At 45.2% G+C, this 17,733-nt stretch overlaps 1 protein-coding gene across 3 annotated transcripts in view; it reads left to right on the forward strand.

The window, feature by feature from the left end:
• LOC122554101 (collagen alpha-1(XXIV) chain) overlaps positions 1–17,733 on the forward strand; it is a 461,503-nt gene that overhangs the window by 225,926 nt on the left and 217,844 nt on the right. For all 3 annotated transcript variants that reach the window (XM_043698575.1, XM_043698576.1, XM_043698577.1), the window contains 2 exons: positions 10,264–10,317; positions 11,793–11,837. In XM_043698575.1, coding sequence (XP_043554510.1) covers positions 10,264–10,317; positions 11,793–11,837 — 99 coding nt within the window. The remainder of the gene's footprint in view (positions 1–10,263; positions 10,318–11,792; positions 11,838–17,733) is intronic.

Consider the following 17,733-nt stretch of genomic DNA (forward strand, 5'->3'; position numbering starts at 1 on the left):
CTTGTCCGACCTGCCCAGCTCCTTTTCCACCTATCCACTCCACCCTCTCCTCCCTGACCTATCACCTTCATCTCCTCCCCCACTGATCTATTGTACTCTATGCTACTCTCTCCCCACCCTACCCTCCTCTAGCTTATCTCTCCACGCTTCAGGCTCCCTGCCTTTATTCCTGATGAAGGGCTTTTGCCCAAAACGTCGATTTTACCTGTCCTCGGATGCTGCCTGAACTGCTGTACTCTTCCAGCACCACTAATCCAGAATCTGGTTTCCAGCATCTGCAGTCATTGTTTTTACCTTGCAAATCCCCAGGCCTGTCTTTCACCGCTGGTCCTACCTCAGTGTCACTGCCTCTGCCAAAGTAGCACCTAATACTGGGTTCCCGTGCTCACCCCTCCAACTGGCCAGCTCCCCCACTCTTACCCGCTGAAATGGCCCAGTAAACCACCCAGCTCAAGGGCATTGAGGAATGGGTGACAAATGCCCACATTCCATGAAAAAACAAAGAAGGAAACAAAAGCGCGATTGTTTAGAAGTGAGGAAGGAATGAAGTATTGCTGATTGCAAGACAAGGACCTTGCTACTTGCTGAAGTCACATATGCCTTCCATTAACGGCTGGTTAGAATACAGGACTGAGATTGGGTCTGTTCACCACAACTCTCACAGAGGGAGGTAGTTTCTGAGGATGTGGGCTGTACAGTTTGATAAATTGCTGCTGGTGAAGATGTGTTTGTGCCGAGTGTGTGTGGAGAATGTGTTATTGGTTGTGATTATAATAGTGACCCACCATCACTCCCAATTTTTCACTGTCTGAGAGACATCAGTTCTCTCATGTGATTCCCTTCAGTACAGTAGATGGTGAACAATTCACTGGAAGGTGTAGAGGGAATAGTTTAAATTCCGAGCCAGGCTGTTCAGGGATGCTGTCAGGAAGCACTTTATCACATAAGCATTCCTGGGAATCTTGAAGTCTCCTACACCATCCATCCACAACCCCTGCAGCCCCCACCCCAAACAAAAGACAATTGAGAACTTCAAAATGATGTGCTGAGATTGATAAGTATCTGCTCAGCATTGTTTATAAACCTGGGATATTCAGGGGGACGTAAAGTACAGATACCAAGAGCTGAACAGATGATGGAACAAACAAGAGGGGCCGAATGGCCTCCTCCACTGCATAGATTCATACAGTGCTGAAAGGCCCTTCGACCCATCAGGTCTGCACCAACATAGCTATCACTGATGGCACACTAATCCCAATTTCCTGCACTTGCTCCATATCCGTGAATGTTTGAAAAGTTCATCCAAATATTGTTTAAATGTTGTAAGGTTTCCCGCTTCTGCTACCCTCCCAGGCAATGTATTCCCGATTCCCACCACCCACTGAGTGAAAATATTTTTTCCAAAATCCCCTCTGAATATCCTGCCCCTTACCCTAAAACTATGCCCTCTCGTGACTGATCTCTCAATTCTCCCAGTCCATACCCCTTATCATCCTATAAACCTCAATCATGTCCTCCCGCAGTATTCTCTGCTCTCGAGAAAACAATCGAAGGCTACTTCCTCTATCCTTTCTGAACATTAAGGCTATAATCATGTTCAGAAGACAATATGCCAATAAATGTAGGTTGTGGTTCTCACTGGGGAGTCTTGTGTTCTGACAAAAACATTGAAGTTTGGTAAAGTGGGTGATATGGTGACTCGGTGGTTAGCACTACTGTCTCACAACACCAGGGACCTCAGCTCGATTCCAGCCTTGGGTGTCTGTCTGTGTAGAGCTTGTACATTCTTCCAGTGTCTGTGTGGGTTTGTGCTCTGGTTTCCTCCCACTGTCCGAAGATGTGTAGGTTAGAGTGAATTGGCCATGGGCACTTGCCCAAAGTGTCTAGCAATGTGTAGGCTGGGTGAATTAGCCATGAGAAATGCAGGGTTACAGGGATGGGATAGCTTGGTGGGTCTGGGTGGGACATTCCCTGGAGGGCAGGTGTGGCCTTGATAAACCAAATGGCCTCTTTCTGCACTGGAGAGATTCTACGAAAGCCTCTAAGTTTCTCTGGATGCTTAGCTGGCACAACTTCAGGGGTTTTACTCAGCTTTCTGAAATTCTCAAAGTCGGCACAGGAATATACATTTCACTGGATGTGGGATCTTGAAATGATTAAATTGCTCCTATGTTGTCTTCTGCTTCAATCTCCCTGTAACTCCAACAAGAAAATCACGCTGCTTAACAAACAATCAAAAATGTGCTCAATAATTTAACATTCCAACTTGGAAGCTCTGATATAAACCAAATAGATTGCAATTCTATTACTTTCAGAGACATAAGATTTATGTTTCAAAAACACCTTTAAACACCCTCTGAGGACCCAAAGTGTTGGGACGCAATGAAATGCAGTTACTGTTGTAATGTAAGAAACACAGCAGTCAATTTGCACAGCAAGATCCCACCTATAGTAATGCAATCACCACCTCGGTTGTTTGTATCAGTGAGGGCCCTAACTGAAACAAACCCTAACTGTAGGGCGACAGAGCCACACAACATTATGACAAGTTAGGGTAGGGTTGACGGGGAAAAACTGTTCTCATTGGCTAATGGTACAAGATCAAGTGGGATCAGATCTACAGTTTAGAGAAAGAGATGCTGGAGGAGGATGAGGAAGAGCTATTAAGCATCGAGTGTTAGTGACCTGGAATTCAGTGCTGATGAGGCTGCTGAAAGGAGGAAGTGTACTTGAAGGACTGTAGGAACAGAGCAGGGCACTGGGACTGAAACAATGACAGAAGTTACTAGAGAAACTCAGCAGGTCTGGCAGCATTTGTGGAGAGAGAAAGCAGAGTTAGCATTTCAGGTCCAGTATCCCTTTTTCAGAACTCACTGGGACTGACTGGCTTGCTTTACTTGGACAAAGTTAGAAGTCACACGACACCTAGTTATAGTCCAACAGGCTTACTTGTCCTTTTATTTGCTCCTTTGTCTAGGGAACTGATGAAGGAGCAGTGCTCCAAAAGCTTGTGATTTCAAATAAACCTGTTGGAATATACCTGCTGTCATGTGACTTATGACTTTGTCAACCCCAAACAAACACTAGTATCTCCATGTTTTTACTTGGAGAGCCGGCATGAACTCATTGGCCTCGATCATGGCATGATTCTCAGCTGGAAAATTATGTAGAGCTCTGGGCATCACATATTTTGCAGGGTGTCCAGGTGTTGGAGAGGGTGTGGAGGAGTTAACCAGGATGTGACCAGGAATGAGGAATTTTTGTTTTGTGGAGAGACTAGAGACACCAGGAACTTATACAATTCTAACAGGACCAGGCAGGGCAGATACATGAAGAATGGTCCCAATGACTGAGGGTCACGGTTTAACGATAAGAGTTGGTCATTTAGGACTAAGATGAGTCTGTGAAATTCTCTACCACAGGAAACTGTTGAGGCCAAAATATTGAAAACATTCAAGAAAGATGTGGACACAATTGTCAGAATTAATGGGATCCAAGAATATAGAGTGAAAGCATAAAGAGGGGACTGAGTTGGATGACCAGCCATGATCATATAGAATGGCTGAAGTGGATCAAAGGGCAGAATGGCCTCCTCCTGTTCCTGTCCTATGATTCTGTTGTTTGGGATTGGAATGCTATTAAAATGAGTCCGAAATATTCACAAGAATTAGTACATTGGGTATACATTGTGCATTCACAACATCAGTAAAATGTGAGGGTAAGGTAAAGTTGGATAAACTTGGAGACGACATCAGAAATACAAAACAAAATTCAGATGAAACGGTGACGTGTGTTGATCCCTCAATCAATGTTGCAAACTGGTAATATGGCTGTGAGAGCTTCCTGTGTACCAATTGGCTGTTGCAGTTTGTACATGACGACAACCACTTGCATGATATTGTGCTCCCGATGTAGAGAAACATGTCAAAGTGTACCACAGAAGCTGTATCACTCGAAATAATGGCAACAAGCTAGACATGGAGTATCTTCCTAAATAAGAACTGAAGGAAAGAATAGGAAAGGAATTTAGGAGCTTAGAGCCCAGGCTGATGAAGGAGTGGTGATCGACGCAGAGTCACAACGTTTATTCAATGATAACGCGCTTTGGGACACCTTAAGGTCCACAGAAGTTCTGATATAAGTGCAAGTCCTTCTGACAGATTAGCCATCTTGTCTTGACCTGCTCTCTGGTAAACACGTTCTGAAATGAGAAACTGTTTCAGACACTCAGTGTGGATGGCACTCGGTTTTATAAATTGTCAAACTGAAGAATAGCAAAAAGCCCTTCAATAAATCGGTGGCACTTCAATGAAGTCAGTTTACAAACCGGGATGTGCTGCAGTCTCGTCAGAGGGTTGGTGTGGACCGAATGGCCTGTTTCCACACTGTCAGGATTCTATGAGTATCTGGCAGTACAACTCTTGTCAATCTACTGGGATTAAGCTGCTTACATCCAATGAGCCACAAGGAGGCGTCAAATCCTTCTTTATTTGCTACTCTGATACAGTCAGGATTACAGTCAGGAATCATTCCATTACATTTGAAAACTGGATTATTCCAAGTGGAAAGATATATTTTTACTTTATATTGATAAGTATTATGTTAATGGTCAGATGAGGTGATCGTTGATTCTATCAATATGCCTGATGTCATGAGAAATTTGAGCCCTGTAGATTGGGAAAACTATTCCCAATGGGTGAAAAGATCGAGAACAAGAACATAATACAGACATGATGGGCCAAATGGCCTCCTTCCAAATAGCAACAATTAGGTGATTGTTATTTATGTTGTAGCTCAGTTGTAGAGGGTTGTGGGATCAAGTCTCACTTGAGAGAGACAAAAGCAGAAACTGCTGGAAAAGCTCAGTGGGTCTGGCACCACCTGCAGAGAGAAATCGGTTAATGCTTTGCATCCAGTAACTCAACATCACCAGAGAGACTTGAGCATTGAATGTAGATTGACAGAGAGCTGTACTGTCACAAGATCAGTACTCATAGAATCCTGACTGTGGAAACAGGCCATTCAGTCCATACCAATCCTCTGAAGACCATCCCACCCAGATCCACCCCTGTCACCCTGTATTTCCCACAGTCAATCCACCTGAACTGCACATGTTTGGATTGTGGGAGGAAAACCACGCAGAAATGGGGAGTATGTGCAAACTCCACATAGACAACCGCCCGAGGCTGGGATGGAACATGGGTCCCTGTTGCTGTGAGACAGCCGTACTAACCACTGAGCTACCATGCTGTCGGGGGCTCAGTACTGAGGGGATCTGCACTGTTAGATGCATTGGCAATGATTGTCATTGTTGTAGGTCTATGTGTGACTTTGATATTTCCTGTGCTTTTTATTGTGCATTACCCAGTTTTTCACAGAAATGTCAGGCCATCCCTTTGCACAGAATTGTCCTGAACTCACAGACCTATTGACCATCTGCTCTGTGCTGGCTTTATACAGCCTGGTCCAACCTGTCTTCACTTATCCCTATCAACATATTCCTCATTTCTTATCTTGCGTGTTTATCAAGCTTCCCTTAATTGTACCAACAATATTCACCTTGAACGGTCCCTGTGGGAGTCTGTCTACATCCCTATTACTTGCTGGATGATGAAGCCTCCCTCTGGGTTATATAATGACCGACAATTGTATTGGCCCTTTCCCTGGATATCCCTCACCCCAGCCCCATGGGAAGAAACATTTTCTCTATTTCAATATTATCAAACCTTTTCATAATTTAAGGATTTCAGTCAGGTGATTCTGTTTCCTTGAGTAAGGGTTTCTGGTCTGTCCCACCTTTCCCACTGGTTAAAGGTTTTATTTCTGGGAAGATGAGCCAAAGGCCATGTGGATTTAGGCCATGGATCAGCCAAGATCTCATTGAATGGTGGAACCGGCTTGAGGGGCTGAATGGCCTACTCCTGTTCCTATGGAATGTGAGAACATCGTGCTTAGGAGCTTGAGTAGGTCCCTTGGCCCCTTGAGCTATTTGATAAGAGCAAGGTTGAGTTGGTTGAGGTCTCATCTCCCCTTTTCTTTCTGCCCCCATAGCCCTAGACTCTCATATCAGTCAAAAGACATCTAACCCGGCCTTGATAAGTGTTGGTAGCTCAGTGCTGACTCAGTGCAGACCTCACTTTCTCCTCAGTGAACGGAAGGGCATCCTCTGTACGATTCTACAAATAAATTCAACAACCCAGCCTCCTCTATTTTCTTGGAATAAAGAATTCCGGAGACTATAGATCCTCTGACACAAAAGAAACTTCACCTTTAAGAGGGAGACCTCCAATTGTTGAACCTTACTCTGGCAACAGTAAGAACTGCAGATGCTGGGAGTCACAATTGATAAAATGTGGAGCTGGAAAAGCACAACAGGTCAGACAGCATTGAAGTTGCAAGAAAGTTGATGTCTTGGGGCAAAGGTCCTTCATCAACACTCAAAACATCGACTTTCCTGCTCCTCTGCTGCTGTCTGATCTGCCGGGCTTTTCCAGCTCCACATTTTATCAACTGTGAATCTTCAGTTTCTGCAGTCCTTACTGTTTCCAAGTTATTGAAAACTATGTAGATAGGCCGACTAGAGGGGAGGCCATGTTGGATTTGGTGTTTGGCAATGAGCCAGGCCAGGGGTCAGATCTCTCAGTGTGAGAGCATTTTGGTGACAGTGATCACAACTCCCTGACCTTTAATATAGTCAGGGAGAGGGATAGGAGCAGTTGGTATGGGAAAGTATTTAATTGGGGGAGGGGGAATTACGATACTATTAGGCAGGAACTGTGGAGCATAAATTAGGTACAAGTGTCCTCAGGGAAATGCATGACAGAAATGTGGAGGTTGTTTAGGAAGCCCTTGCTGATAGTGCTGGAAGGGTTTGTCCCACTGAGGCAAGGAAGGGAAGAACCCTGAGTGACAAGGGATGTGGAACATCTATATTGGGGAGACAGGCCGCCTACTTGCGGAACACCTCTGGGACACCCGGACCAACCAACCCAACAACCCCTGGCTCAACACTTCAACTCCCCCTCCCACTCCACCAAGGACATGCAGGTCCTTGGACTCCTCCATCACCAGACCATAGCAACACGTCGGTTGGAGGAAGAGCGCCTCATCTTCCACCTAGGAACCCTCCAACCACAAGGGATGAACTCAGATTTCTCCAGTTTCCTCATTTCCCCTCCCCCCACCTTGTCTCAGTCAAATCCCTCGAACTCAGCACCGCCTTCCTAACCTGCAATCTTCTTCCTGACCTCTCCGGCCCCACCCCACTCCAGCCTATCACCTTTCCAGCAACACATTTTCAGCTCTGATCTCCAGCATCTGCAGTCCTCACTTTCTCCTATGTGGAACATCTAGTCAAGAGGAAGAAGGAAGCTTACTTAAGGTGGAGGAGGCAAGAATCAGACAGGGCTTTAGAGGGTTACAAGGTAGCCAGGAAGGAACCGAAGAATAGCTTTAGGAAAATTAGAAGAGGGCATGAAAAAATGTTAGCGGATAGGATTAAGGAAAACCCTAATCCTCTTGTTCCTACACTTATGTCCAGAGTGAGGGTAGGGCCGATCAGGGATAGTGGAGGGAACTTACGCCTGGAGTCAGAGGAGATAGGGGAGGTCCTTAATGAATACTTTGCTTCGTATATACTAGTGAGAAGCAGCTTGACATTTGTGAGGACAGCATGAAACTGGCGGATATGCTCCAACAGGTTGATGTTAAGAAGGAGGATGTGCTGGAAATTTTGAAAAACATAAGGATAGGTAGATCCCCTGGCAGGATATACCCAAGGTTATTCCAGGAAGCGAGGGAAGGAATTGCTGCACTTTTGGTGATGATCTTTGCATCTTCACTTTCTACTGGAGTAGTGCCAGATGATTGGAGGGTGGCAAATGTTATTGCTTTGTTCAAGAAAGGGAATAGGGATGATCCTGAGAATTACAGACCAGTCAGTCTTATGTCAGTGGTGGGCAAATTATTGGAGAGGATTCTGAGAGACAGGATTTGTGATTATTTAGAAAAGCATAGTTTGATTAGAGATAGTCAGCATGGCTTTGTGAGGGGCAGGTCATGCCTCACAAACCTTACTGAATTCTTTGAGAATGTGACAAAACACATTGATGAAGGTAGAGCAGTGGATGTGGTGTATATGAATTTTAGCAAGGCATTTGATAAGGTTCCCCAGGGTAGGCACATTCAGAAAGTAAGGAAGTATGGGATACAAGGAAATCTGGCTGTCTGGATACAGAATTGACTGACCCATAGAAGACAGAGGGTGGTAGTCAATGGAAAGTATTCAGCCTGGAGCTCAGTGACCAGTGGTGTTCCGCTGGGATCGATTCTGGGACCTCTGCTCTTTGTGATTTTTATAAATGACTTGGACAAGGAAGTAGAAGGCTGGGTTAGTAAGTTTGCCAATGACACGAAGGTTCATGGAGTGATGGATAGTGCGGAGGGCTGTTGCAGGTTGCAGCAGGACATTGACAGAATGCAGAGCTGGGCTGATAAGTGGTAGATGGAGTTCAACCTGGAAAAGTGTGAAGTGATTCATTTTGGAAGGTCGAATTTGAATGCAGAATACAGGGTTAAAGGCAGGATTCTTAGCAGTGTGGAGGAACAGAGGGATCTTGGCGTACACGTCCATAGATCCCTCAAAGTTGCCACCCAGGTTGATAGAGTTGTTAAGAAGGCATATGGTGTGTTGGCTTTCATTAGCAGGGAGATTAAGTTTAAGAGCCCCGAGGCTACACTGCAGCTTTATAGGGCCCACTTGCAATTGTGTTCAGTTCTGGTCACTTCATTATAGGAAGGATGTGGAAATTTTAGAGAGAGTGCAGAGGAAATTTACCAGGATGCTGCCTGGACTGGAGGGCATGTCTTATGAAGAAAGGCTGAGGGATCTAGGGCTTTTCTCATTGGAGTGAAGAAGGATGAGAGGTGACTTGATAGAGGGGTACAAGGTGATGAGAGGCATAGATTGAGCGGATAACCAGATACTTTTTCCCAGGGCAGAAATGGCTATCAGGAGGGGCCATAATTTTAAGGTGATTAGAGGAAGGTTTAGGGGAGATGTCAAAGATAGGTTCTTTACACAGAGAATGGTGGGTACATGGAATGCACTGCCAGCGGTGCTAGCAGAGTCAGAGACATTAGGGACATGTAAGCGGCTCTTGCATAGACCCATGGATGACAGTAAAATGAAGGGTACATAGGTTATTTGATCATAGAGTAGGATAAAAGGCTGGCACAACATCAAGGTACGAAGGGCCTGTACTGTGCTGGACTGTTCTATGTTCATACTGCAAAGCTTCTTCCAAGGCTGCCCACTTTCCAGAGGTTTTCCTCCTCCCTCTGAAGAGAGCTCAGTGAATGTCTCTCCCACTGTGACCCCCTGGTTATCTCCGCTGCCCTGCAGCTCATCACCCATACTCATTCACAATCCTGCCTCTATAGCCACGTGTCCTTCCTCAGCACCTGTCTGTGCAACCAGCTTGTCCCCCATGGGCCAAAGATAATGTCTCCTGTTCCCTGAATGCTGCCTGACCTGCTGTGCTGTTCCAGCAATAAAGTTTCAACACAGATAATGTCAGACCACCCCTTATAAGGGATCATCCTTGTGAACCTTTGATACATTTTCTGAAAGGTTTCATAATGTGGAGTGTAGGTTATGCACAGCCCGTGTTTCAAATGTGATTCAGAATGGCCAAGTGGTTAAGGTGTGGTTAAGATTAAGATTCCATGGGCATATGTCTACGTTGGTAGCTGGGGTATTTTTGGGTGGTACGGTGGCTCAGTGGTTAGCACGGCTGTCTCACAGCGCCAGGGACCTCTGCTCGATTCCACCTTTGGATGACTGGCTTGGTGGAGTTTGCATATTCTCCCCATGTCTACGTGGGCTTCCTCCCACAGACCAAAGCTGTGCAGGCCAGGTGAATTAGCCATGGCCAATGTTATTTGAAAAAAGCAAAAAAAAAGAGATAAGAAATGACAAGAGAGGGCACGGCCCGTGCTCGGAAGCCCTCCCCCTCCACCCTGTTGTGTCCAGGAATGTGCAGGCTAGGTGGATCAGCCATGGGAAATACAGGGTTCCAGGGATAGGGTTGGAGGTGGGTCTGCATGGAATACTGTGCACACTCAATGGGCTGAATGGCCTGCTTTCACACTGTCGGGATTCTGTGATTCGAATTTGAGTTTAATACAACCGCCTTGCCGTCCTGTGGAAACAGCTCGTGACACTTGCCTTGCTGATGTGGAATTTATTCTTTGTTTTCACAGGGATATCCAGGTGCTATTGGAGCAAGAGGCCCTCCTGGTTCTGATGGCAACCTAGTGAGTTACATCCACCAATCGTTCTTGCTCATTATACTTTCTGGCTTAAAGGGAAACTGTGTTGACAGCTGTGTAAAGATTAGAACCATCCATTGAAGTGGAATCCCTTGTGACACATGCCCACAGGCACTCGCAGTCCCTGCAAGAGCAAATACCCTGAAGATCAGGGCGAGGATTAATACATTACCCCACAGTTTCCCCTTCCATCAAAACCTGCCTCAGAAAAAATTCAGCTGTTTACAATGACTCTGACCCAGTAATGCGTGCATTTTCTGCAGTTATGCTGTTGCTGCAAAATTAGGGGCAGAATTTGCATTGCAGATGAATGCAAAATGAGTTGCTTTTGTTTTGAATATGTTTCAGATAAATCTTTCCTCTCCGGAAGCCACAATACACTCTCTGATTCTATGAGGGCATTTTTTTTAAAAACATCTCCATAAATGTTAAAAGAAAAATAATCAAATGTATAAGTGTCTGTTTGGTCTGTTGCTCGTAGCCACTCCTAGCAAGAGGTCAGCTGGTCTCGGTATATCAAAGTCAGAAGTCACATGACACCAGGTCATAGTCCCACAGGCTTATTTGAAATCACAAGCTTTCGGAGCGCTGCCCCAGTCCTAACCCCTTGGTCAGCGCTCCAAAAGCTTGTGATTTCAAATACACCTGTTGGACTATAATCTGGTGTCAGGTGACTTCTGACTTTGCCTAAACGTGATAGCCTTGGGTGGAACCAGACCATTGTTTACCCTCCACTCTTTAATGTTTAGAAATGAAACATGTGATGAGGGAGAGGCAAGGCAGGAAGTTGTTGCTGCTGTAGTCCTCAGCAACATAAACGGCACCAAAAAGCTGCCACTCCTCCTGACGGGAAATTCCAAGAAACCGTGATATTTTGTGAAATGTCCAGACACGAAGACCCCGTAGAGGAAGAGGCGAGTGAGACCACCTGAATGATCTGCTACATTATTGAGGAAAGTGGGTCAAATGGAATGTTCAATCGCTTACCCACCTCTTTCTGAAGAGTAGGGATGCTTTGACGTTTCACGCTGTCAGCACAAATCCAGGTTTAACTCCATCCATGACACAACAGACTCCTTGGAAGACTGGGTGCTCAGCAGAATAGGAGTTTTGAGTCCTCCTGGATCTAACTCCATGAGATATAGGAGCAGAATTCAGTCCATTGAGTCTGCTCCAAATGTTTTTCTCAATGACTTTCAGAGCAGGATGTCAGACCATTGTATAATGTGAACAAATGGGAAAATTAAGGCATTTGTTCCGTATTGGCTGAAGCACTGTGCATCACTCTGGGTTATTTTCACATGGGCCACAGTTGTAGATAAACCAGGTCACACATGGCCATCCTCAAAGCTCCCCTGTTTATAGACAGTTCCCATATGATTGAAATTCACTTTATGTTTGTCCATTGGGTGTAACAGGTTGTCAGTGTGAGAAACTAACATGGAACTTAATACTTGCAGGGATTGCTCGGAGGAATTGGTCAGCCTGGATTTCCTGGTCTCACTGTAAGTGATTTAGGGAAATACAGTTTTCTGTTTACACAGTACTGTCTTACTCTTCAACTGTTCAATGTGGAGGATGAAGGGATGATCTGATTGAAAGTGTTTAAGATGATTGAAGAATTTGATTGGGTCAGGAGAGTTAATCTGTCTCCTCTGTGAGTGAAAGGGTTGATATGGGAGTCCGGGACAAGGGTTAGCACCTTCCGATGTGAACCAGGCCATTCAGGGGGTAATGTCAGGAGGCACATCCTCACAATGAGGGCAATAGCAGTCTCAAAGCCTTCCCTCAAAAAGTCATTGAGACTGGGAATCAGGGATGGCGCTCAATTAATAATTTCAAGACTGATTTTTTTTTGTTCATTTGTGAGATTAGGGTGTCACTGGCTAGGCCAGCATTTATTGCTCGGCCCTAATTGCCCAGAGGGCAGTTAAGGGGCAATCACATTGCTGTGGGTCTGGAGTCACATGTTGGCCAGACCAGGTCAGGATGGCAGATTTCCTTCTTGAAAGGACATTGATGAACCAAATGAACTTCTTTCCCCAAAAACCAACAACCGTTTCATGGTTTTATTTAATATCATTTTTTTTGCATTGAACATTTTTTAATTTATTTGTGGGACATGGGTGTCTCTGACTGGGCCAGCATTTACTGCCTGTCCCTAGTTGCCCTTGAGAAGGTGGTGATGAGATGTCGTTTTGAACTGCAGTGTGGAGGGGCCAGTCTTGGACAGGGGTGGACAAAGTTAGAAATCACACAATACCAGGTTATAGTCTGACAGGTTTATTTGGAAGGACAAGCTTTTGGAGCGCTGCTCCTTCATCAGGTAGCTAGTGAACCGCTGCAGTCCATGTGCTGTAGATAGATCCACAATGCCCTTAGGGAAGGAATGCCAGGATTTTGACCCAGTGACAGTGAAGGAATGATGATATGTTTCCAAGTCAGGATGGTGAGTGGCTTGGAGGGGAATATGCAAGTGGTGGTATTCCCATGTATCTGCTGCCCTTGTCCTTCTAGGTGAAAGTGGTAGTGGGTTTGGAAGGTACTGTCTGAGGATCTTTGGTGAGTTTCTGCAGTGCATCTTGTAGATAGTACACACTGCTGCTACTGAGCGTCAGTGGCGGAGGGAGTGGATGTTTGTGGATGTGGTGCTAATCAGGCGGGGGCTGCTTTGTTCTGGATGGTGTCAAGTTTCTTGAATTCTTGGAGCTGCCCCCATCCAGGCAAGTAGGGAGTATTCCATCAGCCTTCTTACTTGTGCCTTGTAGATGGTGGACAGACTTTGGGGGATCAGGAGGTGAGTTACTTGCCGCAGTATTCCCAGCCTCTGACCTGCTGTTGTAGCCACTGCATCTATGTGGTGAGTCCAGGTCCTTTTCTGGTCAATGGTAACCCCCGGGATATTGATAGTAGGGGATTCACAGATGGTAACCCCCAGGATGTTGATAGTAGGGGATTCACAGATGGTAATCCCCAGGATGTTGATAATGGTGGATTCAGTGACGGTAACCTGTGGGCGGCACAGTGGCTCAGTGGTTAGCACTGCTGCCTCACAGCACCAGGGACCCAGGTTCGATTCCAGCCTCGGGTTACTGTCTGTGTGGAGTTTGCACATTCTCCCCCATGTCTGCGTGTGTTTCCTCTGGGTGCTCCAGTTTCCTCCCACAGTCCAAAGATGTGCAGGTTAGGTGAATTGGCCATGCTAAATTTCCCATAGTGTTAGGTGCATTAGTCAGAGGGAAATGGTTCTGGGTGAGTTACTCTTCGGAGGGTTGGTGTGGACTGGTTGGGCCAAAGGGCCTGTTTCCACACTGTAGGGAATCTAATCTCTAACCCCCAGGATGTTGATAGTGAGGGATTCAGTGATGGTAACCCCCAGGATGTTGATAGTAAGGGATTCAGTGATGGTAAGCCCCAGGATGTTGATAGTGGGGAATTCAGTGATGGTAACCCCTGGGATGTTGATAGTGGGGGATTCAGTGACGGTAACCCCCAGGATGTTGATAGTGGGGGATTCAGTGATGGTGACCCCCAGGTTGTTGATCATGGGGGATTTGCTGAATGTCAAGGCGCAATGGTTAGATTGTCTCTTCTTGATGATGGTATTTGTGTGGCGTGAATGTCACTTGCCACTTGTCAGCCCAAGCCTGGATATTGTCCAGATCTTGTTGCATTTGAACATGGATTGCTTCAGTGACTGAGGAGTTGGGAATGGTGCTGAGCATTGTGCAATCATCAGCGAACATCCCCACTTCTGATCTTATGATAGAGGGAAGGTAACCTGGGGGTTACCGATACTGAATCCCTCACTATCACCATCCTGGGGATTACCATCACTGATTAAGCAGGTGAAGATGGTTGGGCCTGGGACATCCTCCATCTTCCATGGTAGCTTCTGAACTTTAGACCTCAGGACCTTACCTGAGTCTCTGGGATAGTTGTCTTGTGAAAACGCCACTAAATCTTCTCCTCCCCTTACCGTTTTGAGAGAGTTTGGTTCAATGAGGGTATTATGGTGGCCAAATGGAATGATGGTATAGGTCAGTTTGGATCTCATGTAATTGCAGAATATTATTCATGTTACATGCACACACCAAAACAGAAATTGCGAGAAATGCTCAGCAGGTCTGGCAGCATCTGTGGAGAGAAATCAAAGTCAATGTTTCAGCCGAGGGACCCTTCCTCAGAACCCCATTATTAATGTATGGTTATGGATAGGTTTTGTTTTTATAATTGTCATATTCACGCAGCCTACAGTTTTGGCAAGTACTGCTTAAAGCTATTCTGCAAGGAACTATCTTGGTAAGCAACTGCCGTTTCTAATTATCACTTTATGAGCATTTTCTAATGCACTTGTCAGGACCTTCTTGTAAGTCCTTGGCCATCAGTCAATCAATGGGTGTTTTCTAGATCTCAGAATCTAACAGCTGTTCTGAAGACAAGTTAATCTCTGTGTTTTACATGGGAAGCATGCCAGTTGCAAATGGCTCATAAATTACTGCTGTTAATGGAAGAACGTTGAGGGAAATGAAGCCACGTGGGAAATAATTTAGACTGATACCAACTGAAGAAGTTTGTTCGGCCCATTGCCCCTGTGCTAGCTGCTTGAAAGTATTGTTCAATGGATCTCCAGTCCCCACAAGTTATTGTTGAATCCGTTTCCAATGCTCTGTCACTCAGTGCGGTTCCAGATTACAACTACATAACACATTGAAAACAAATTCTCTTTATCATACTCTCTTGTTCCTTGCTTGAATAAAATCCCCTCTCTTTACTGACCCTCCAGGCAGTGGAAAGGGTGTTTCTCTTCAACCCTTCAAAGTTGTTAACAAATCTCCTCTTAATGGTTTATTTTCTAAGGGAGGATTTAAGCAAATGAGAAGATGGTGAGACATTATTTTGGTAAATAGTGAATCATTGAAAAACTGACCAAATCTTTAAACATTGAGTTCATTCTCCAATTCTATTCCTCCAGTCCTGCAAATCTGTTGCCCATGACAACATGAAACATTTATCCTAGAATAGTACATTTTCTTTAACCGTAAGGTTTTTTTTGGAATGTTAAGAAAGCACTTTCCAGATCTTGGAATCCTCCCTAGTGTAAGAAAGGGAAATAATCTTCAGTGATTTGAATAGTCACTAATTGAACATCAAGATGAGTTCTGAAGACATTCGAAAGGATCTGTTTATTTCACCAAAATATATAATTCTCTTTGAGATGTGGATGTCAGGGAAAAATTTGAGTTTTGACAAAAATTGAATTATGTTGCAGGAAATAACAGAATCTTTACAGGAGTCTGGATATTTTTAGGATGAAACTGCGGCTGTTTTGTTAAGGCTCTGTTCTAAAGCAGGAGATAGGATGGCTAACTGTGCAGGGCAGATTCACCAGAGCACTGCCTGGGCTGGAGCAGTTCAGTTGGACAGAGACACTGGACAGGTTGGAATTGTTTCCCTTAGAGTAGGAAAGGCTGAAGGGAAACCTGATTGAGATCTACAGAGTTCTGAAGGAGGTCACAGAGATAGGTGTGAGGCTATTGAGGGAGTTGAAAGCATGGGTGGGAATATTCAAATCAAAGTGTTGCATCTGGGAGCCAGTGTAGTTTTGCAAGACATGGTAGCATAATGATTACATTACTGGACCAATGATGTAGTTACAGGAGTTTAAAACCCACCAGCGCAAGGGAAGAATTAAAATTCTACATGCTCCATATACCAGGAATGCGAATCTGGTATCAGTAGCGGTGGTTGTGAAATTGAATGCCCGTCTGGTTCACTAATGTTCTTTAGGGAAAGGATTCTGCTGTCCTTACCTAGTGAGGCCTACACGTGACTCCAGACCCACAGCAATGTTTTTGAATGTTGCTTGCCCTCTGAAATGGCCAAGCAAGGCACTCCGAACGCTCAAGAATGTAAATAACTACCATGTTCACAATGCTGGCCCAGCTGATGACGCCCACAATTGCATAAAAAAGGTGATTGGATTTACTGTAAATTCAGATCATCTCTGGACTTAAAAAAAAATCATTCATGGGATGTGGGTGTCACTGGCTGGGCCAGCATTTATTGCCCGTCCCTAATTGCCCAGAGGGCAGTTAAGAGTCAACCACATTGCTATGGGTCTGGAGTTACATGTAGGCCAGACCAGGTCAGCATGGCAGTTTCCTTCCCTAAAGGACATTAGTGACCCAGATGGGTTTCCCTCTGGTAATTGGCAATAGCTTTATGATTATTATTAGACTCTTGATTCCAGATTGTTATTGAACTCAAATTCTACCATCTGCCCTGGCAGGGTTCAAACTTGAGTCTCCATAATGTTACTTGGGTCTCTGGATTAATAGTCTAGCAATAATTTAGATTGATACCCTGATGAGTTTAAGATTGTGAGAGATGAAATGTCAATTCCAAAAATCCTCAGGGCACGGTACAATGTGTCAGGAAATGGGAGTGATCCTGCACTCGGGACAACACATGAGGACTTACATTGGGCATCTCCCACCCACCTATGGGCACCATCCATACAGCTTGATCAGACAATACCTTACAAAAGTGGGTTCCACTTCCAAACTGCTGTACTAAGAGCAGATGGTGCTGGAGAAACTCAGCAGCTCTGGTAAAGAGAGAAACAGAATCATTGTTTTGAGTCCAGTGGCCCTTCTTCAGAACTGCTGGACTCAAAACCTGAACTCTGCTTCCTCCCCACAGATGCTGCCAGACCTGTTGAGTTCTTCCAGCACTTTCTGGTTTTGTTTCAGATCTCCAAGATCAGCAACTCTTTATTTTTTTTCTTCAAAACTGCTGCAAAACCATCTGAGATACTCAGTGGTCATGACAAGTGCTATATAAATGTAGAAACATAAAAATAAGGGGCAGGAGAAAGCCCTTTGAGCTGATCAATTGATCTGATCATCCAACCCAGTCCCCCTCCCACTTTCTCCCCATACCCTTTGACCCCTATAGCCCTGAGAACTATGTCCAACTCCTGCTCAAGAACATTCAATGTTTTGGTCTCAACCATTTCCTGTGGTACAGAATTCCACAAGCTCACCAGTTCTGGGTGAAGACATTTCTCCTCAGCTCAGTCCTAAGTGGCTGACCGTGAGACCTGCTGTTCAGGTTGTGAATGCAAACCTTCATTTCTCTTGGAGACCTGTCAATTCCCCAGCAGCGTCAGGCTGAGAGAGTAACAAGGGAGAGGTCTAGCTTCCCTGCTCTTAGTTTTGATGTTTTCCTCGGTGCCTTGCCAGGCTAGAGAATAACATAGGGCTGCACCCACCAATTGGTGAGTTCACACATCGGCCTCCACTTGCAGAAGTCACTGCCACTCACGGACTGTGGGGATTCCACACTGAAACAATCAACACAAAGTTGGCTACAAAGTCCAGGCTGGAGTCCCACCAG

This window comes from Chiloscyllium plagiosum, chromosome 11, assembly GCF_004010195.1.
Source record: "Chiloscyllium plagiosum isolate BGI_BamShark_2017 chromosome 11, ASM401019v2, whole genome shotgun sequence".
NCBI classification, from domain to species: Eukaryota; Metazoa; Chordata; class Chondrichthyes; order Orectolobiformes; family Hemiscylliidae; genus Chiloscyllium; species Chiloscyllium plagiosum.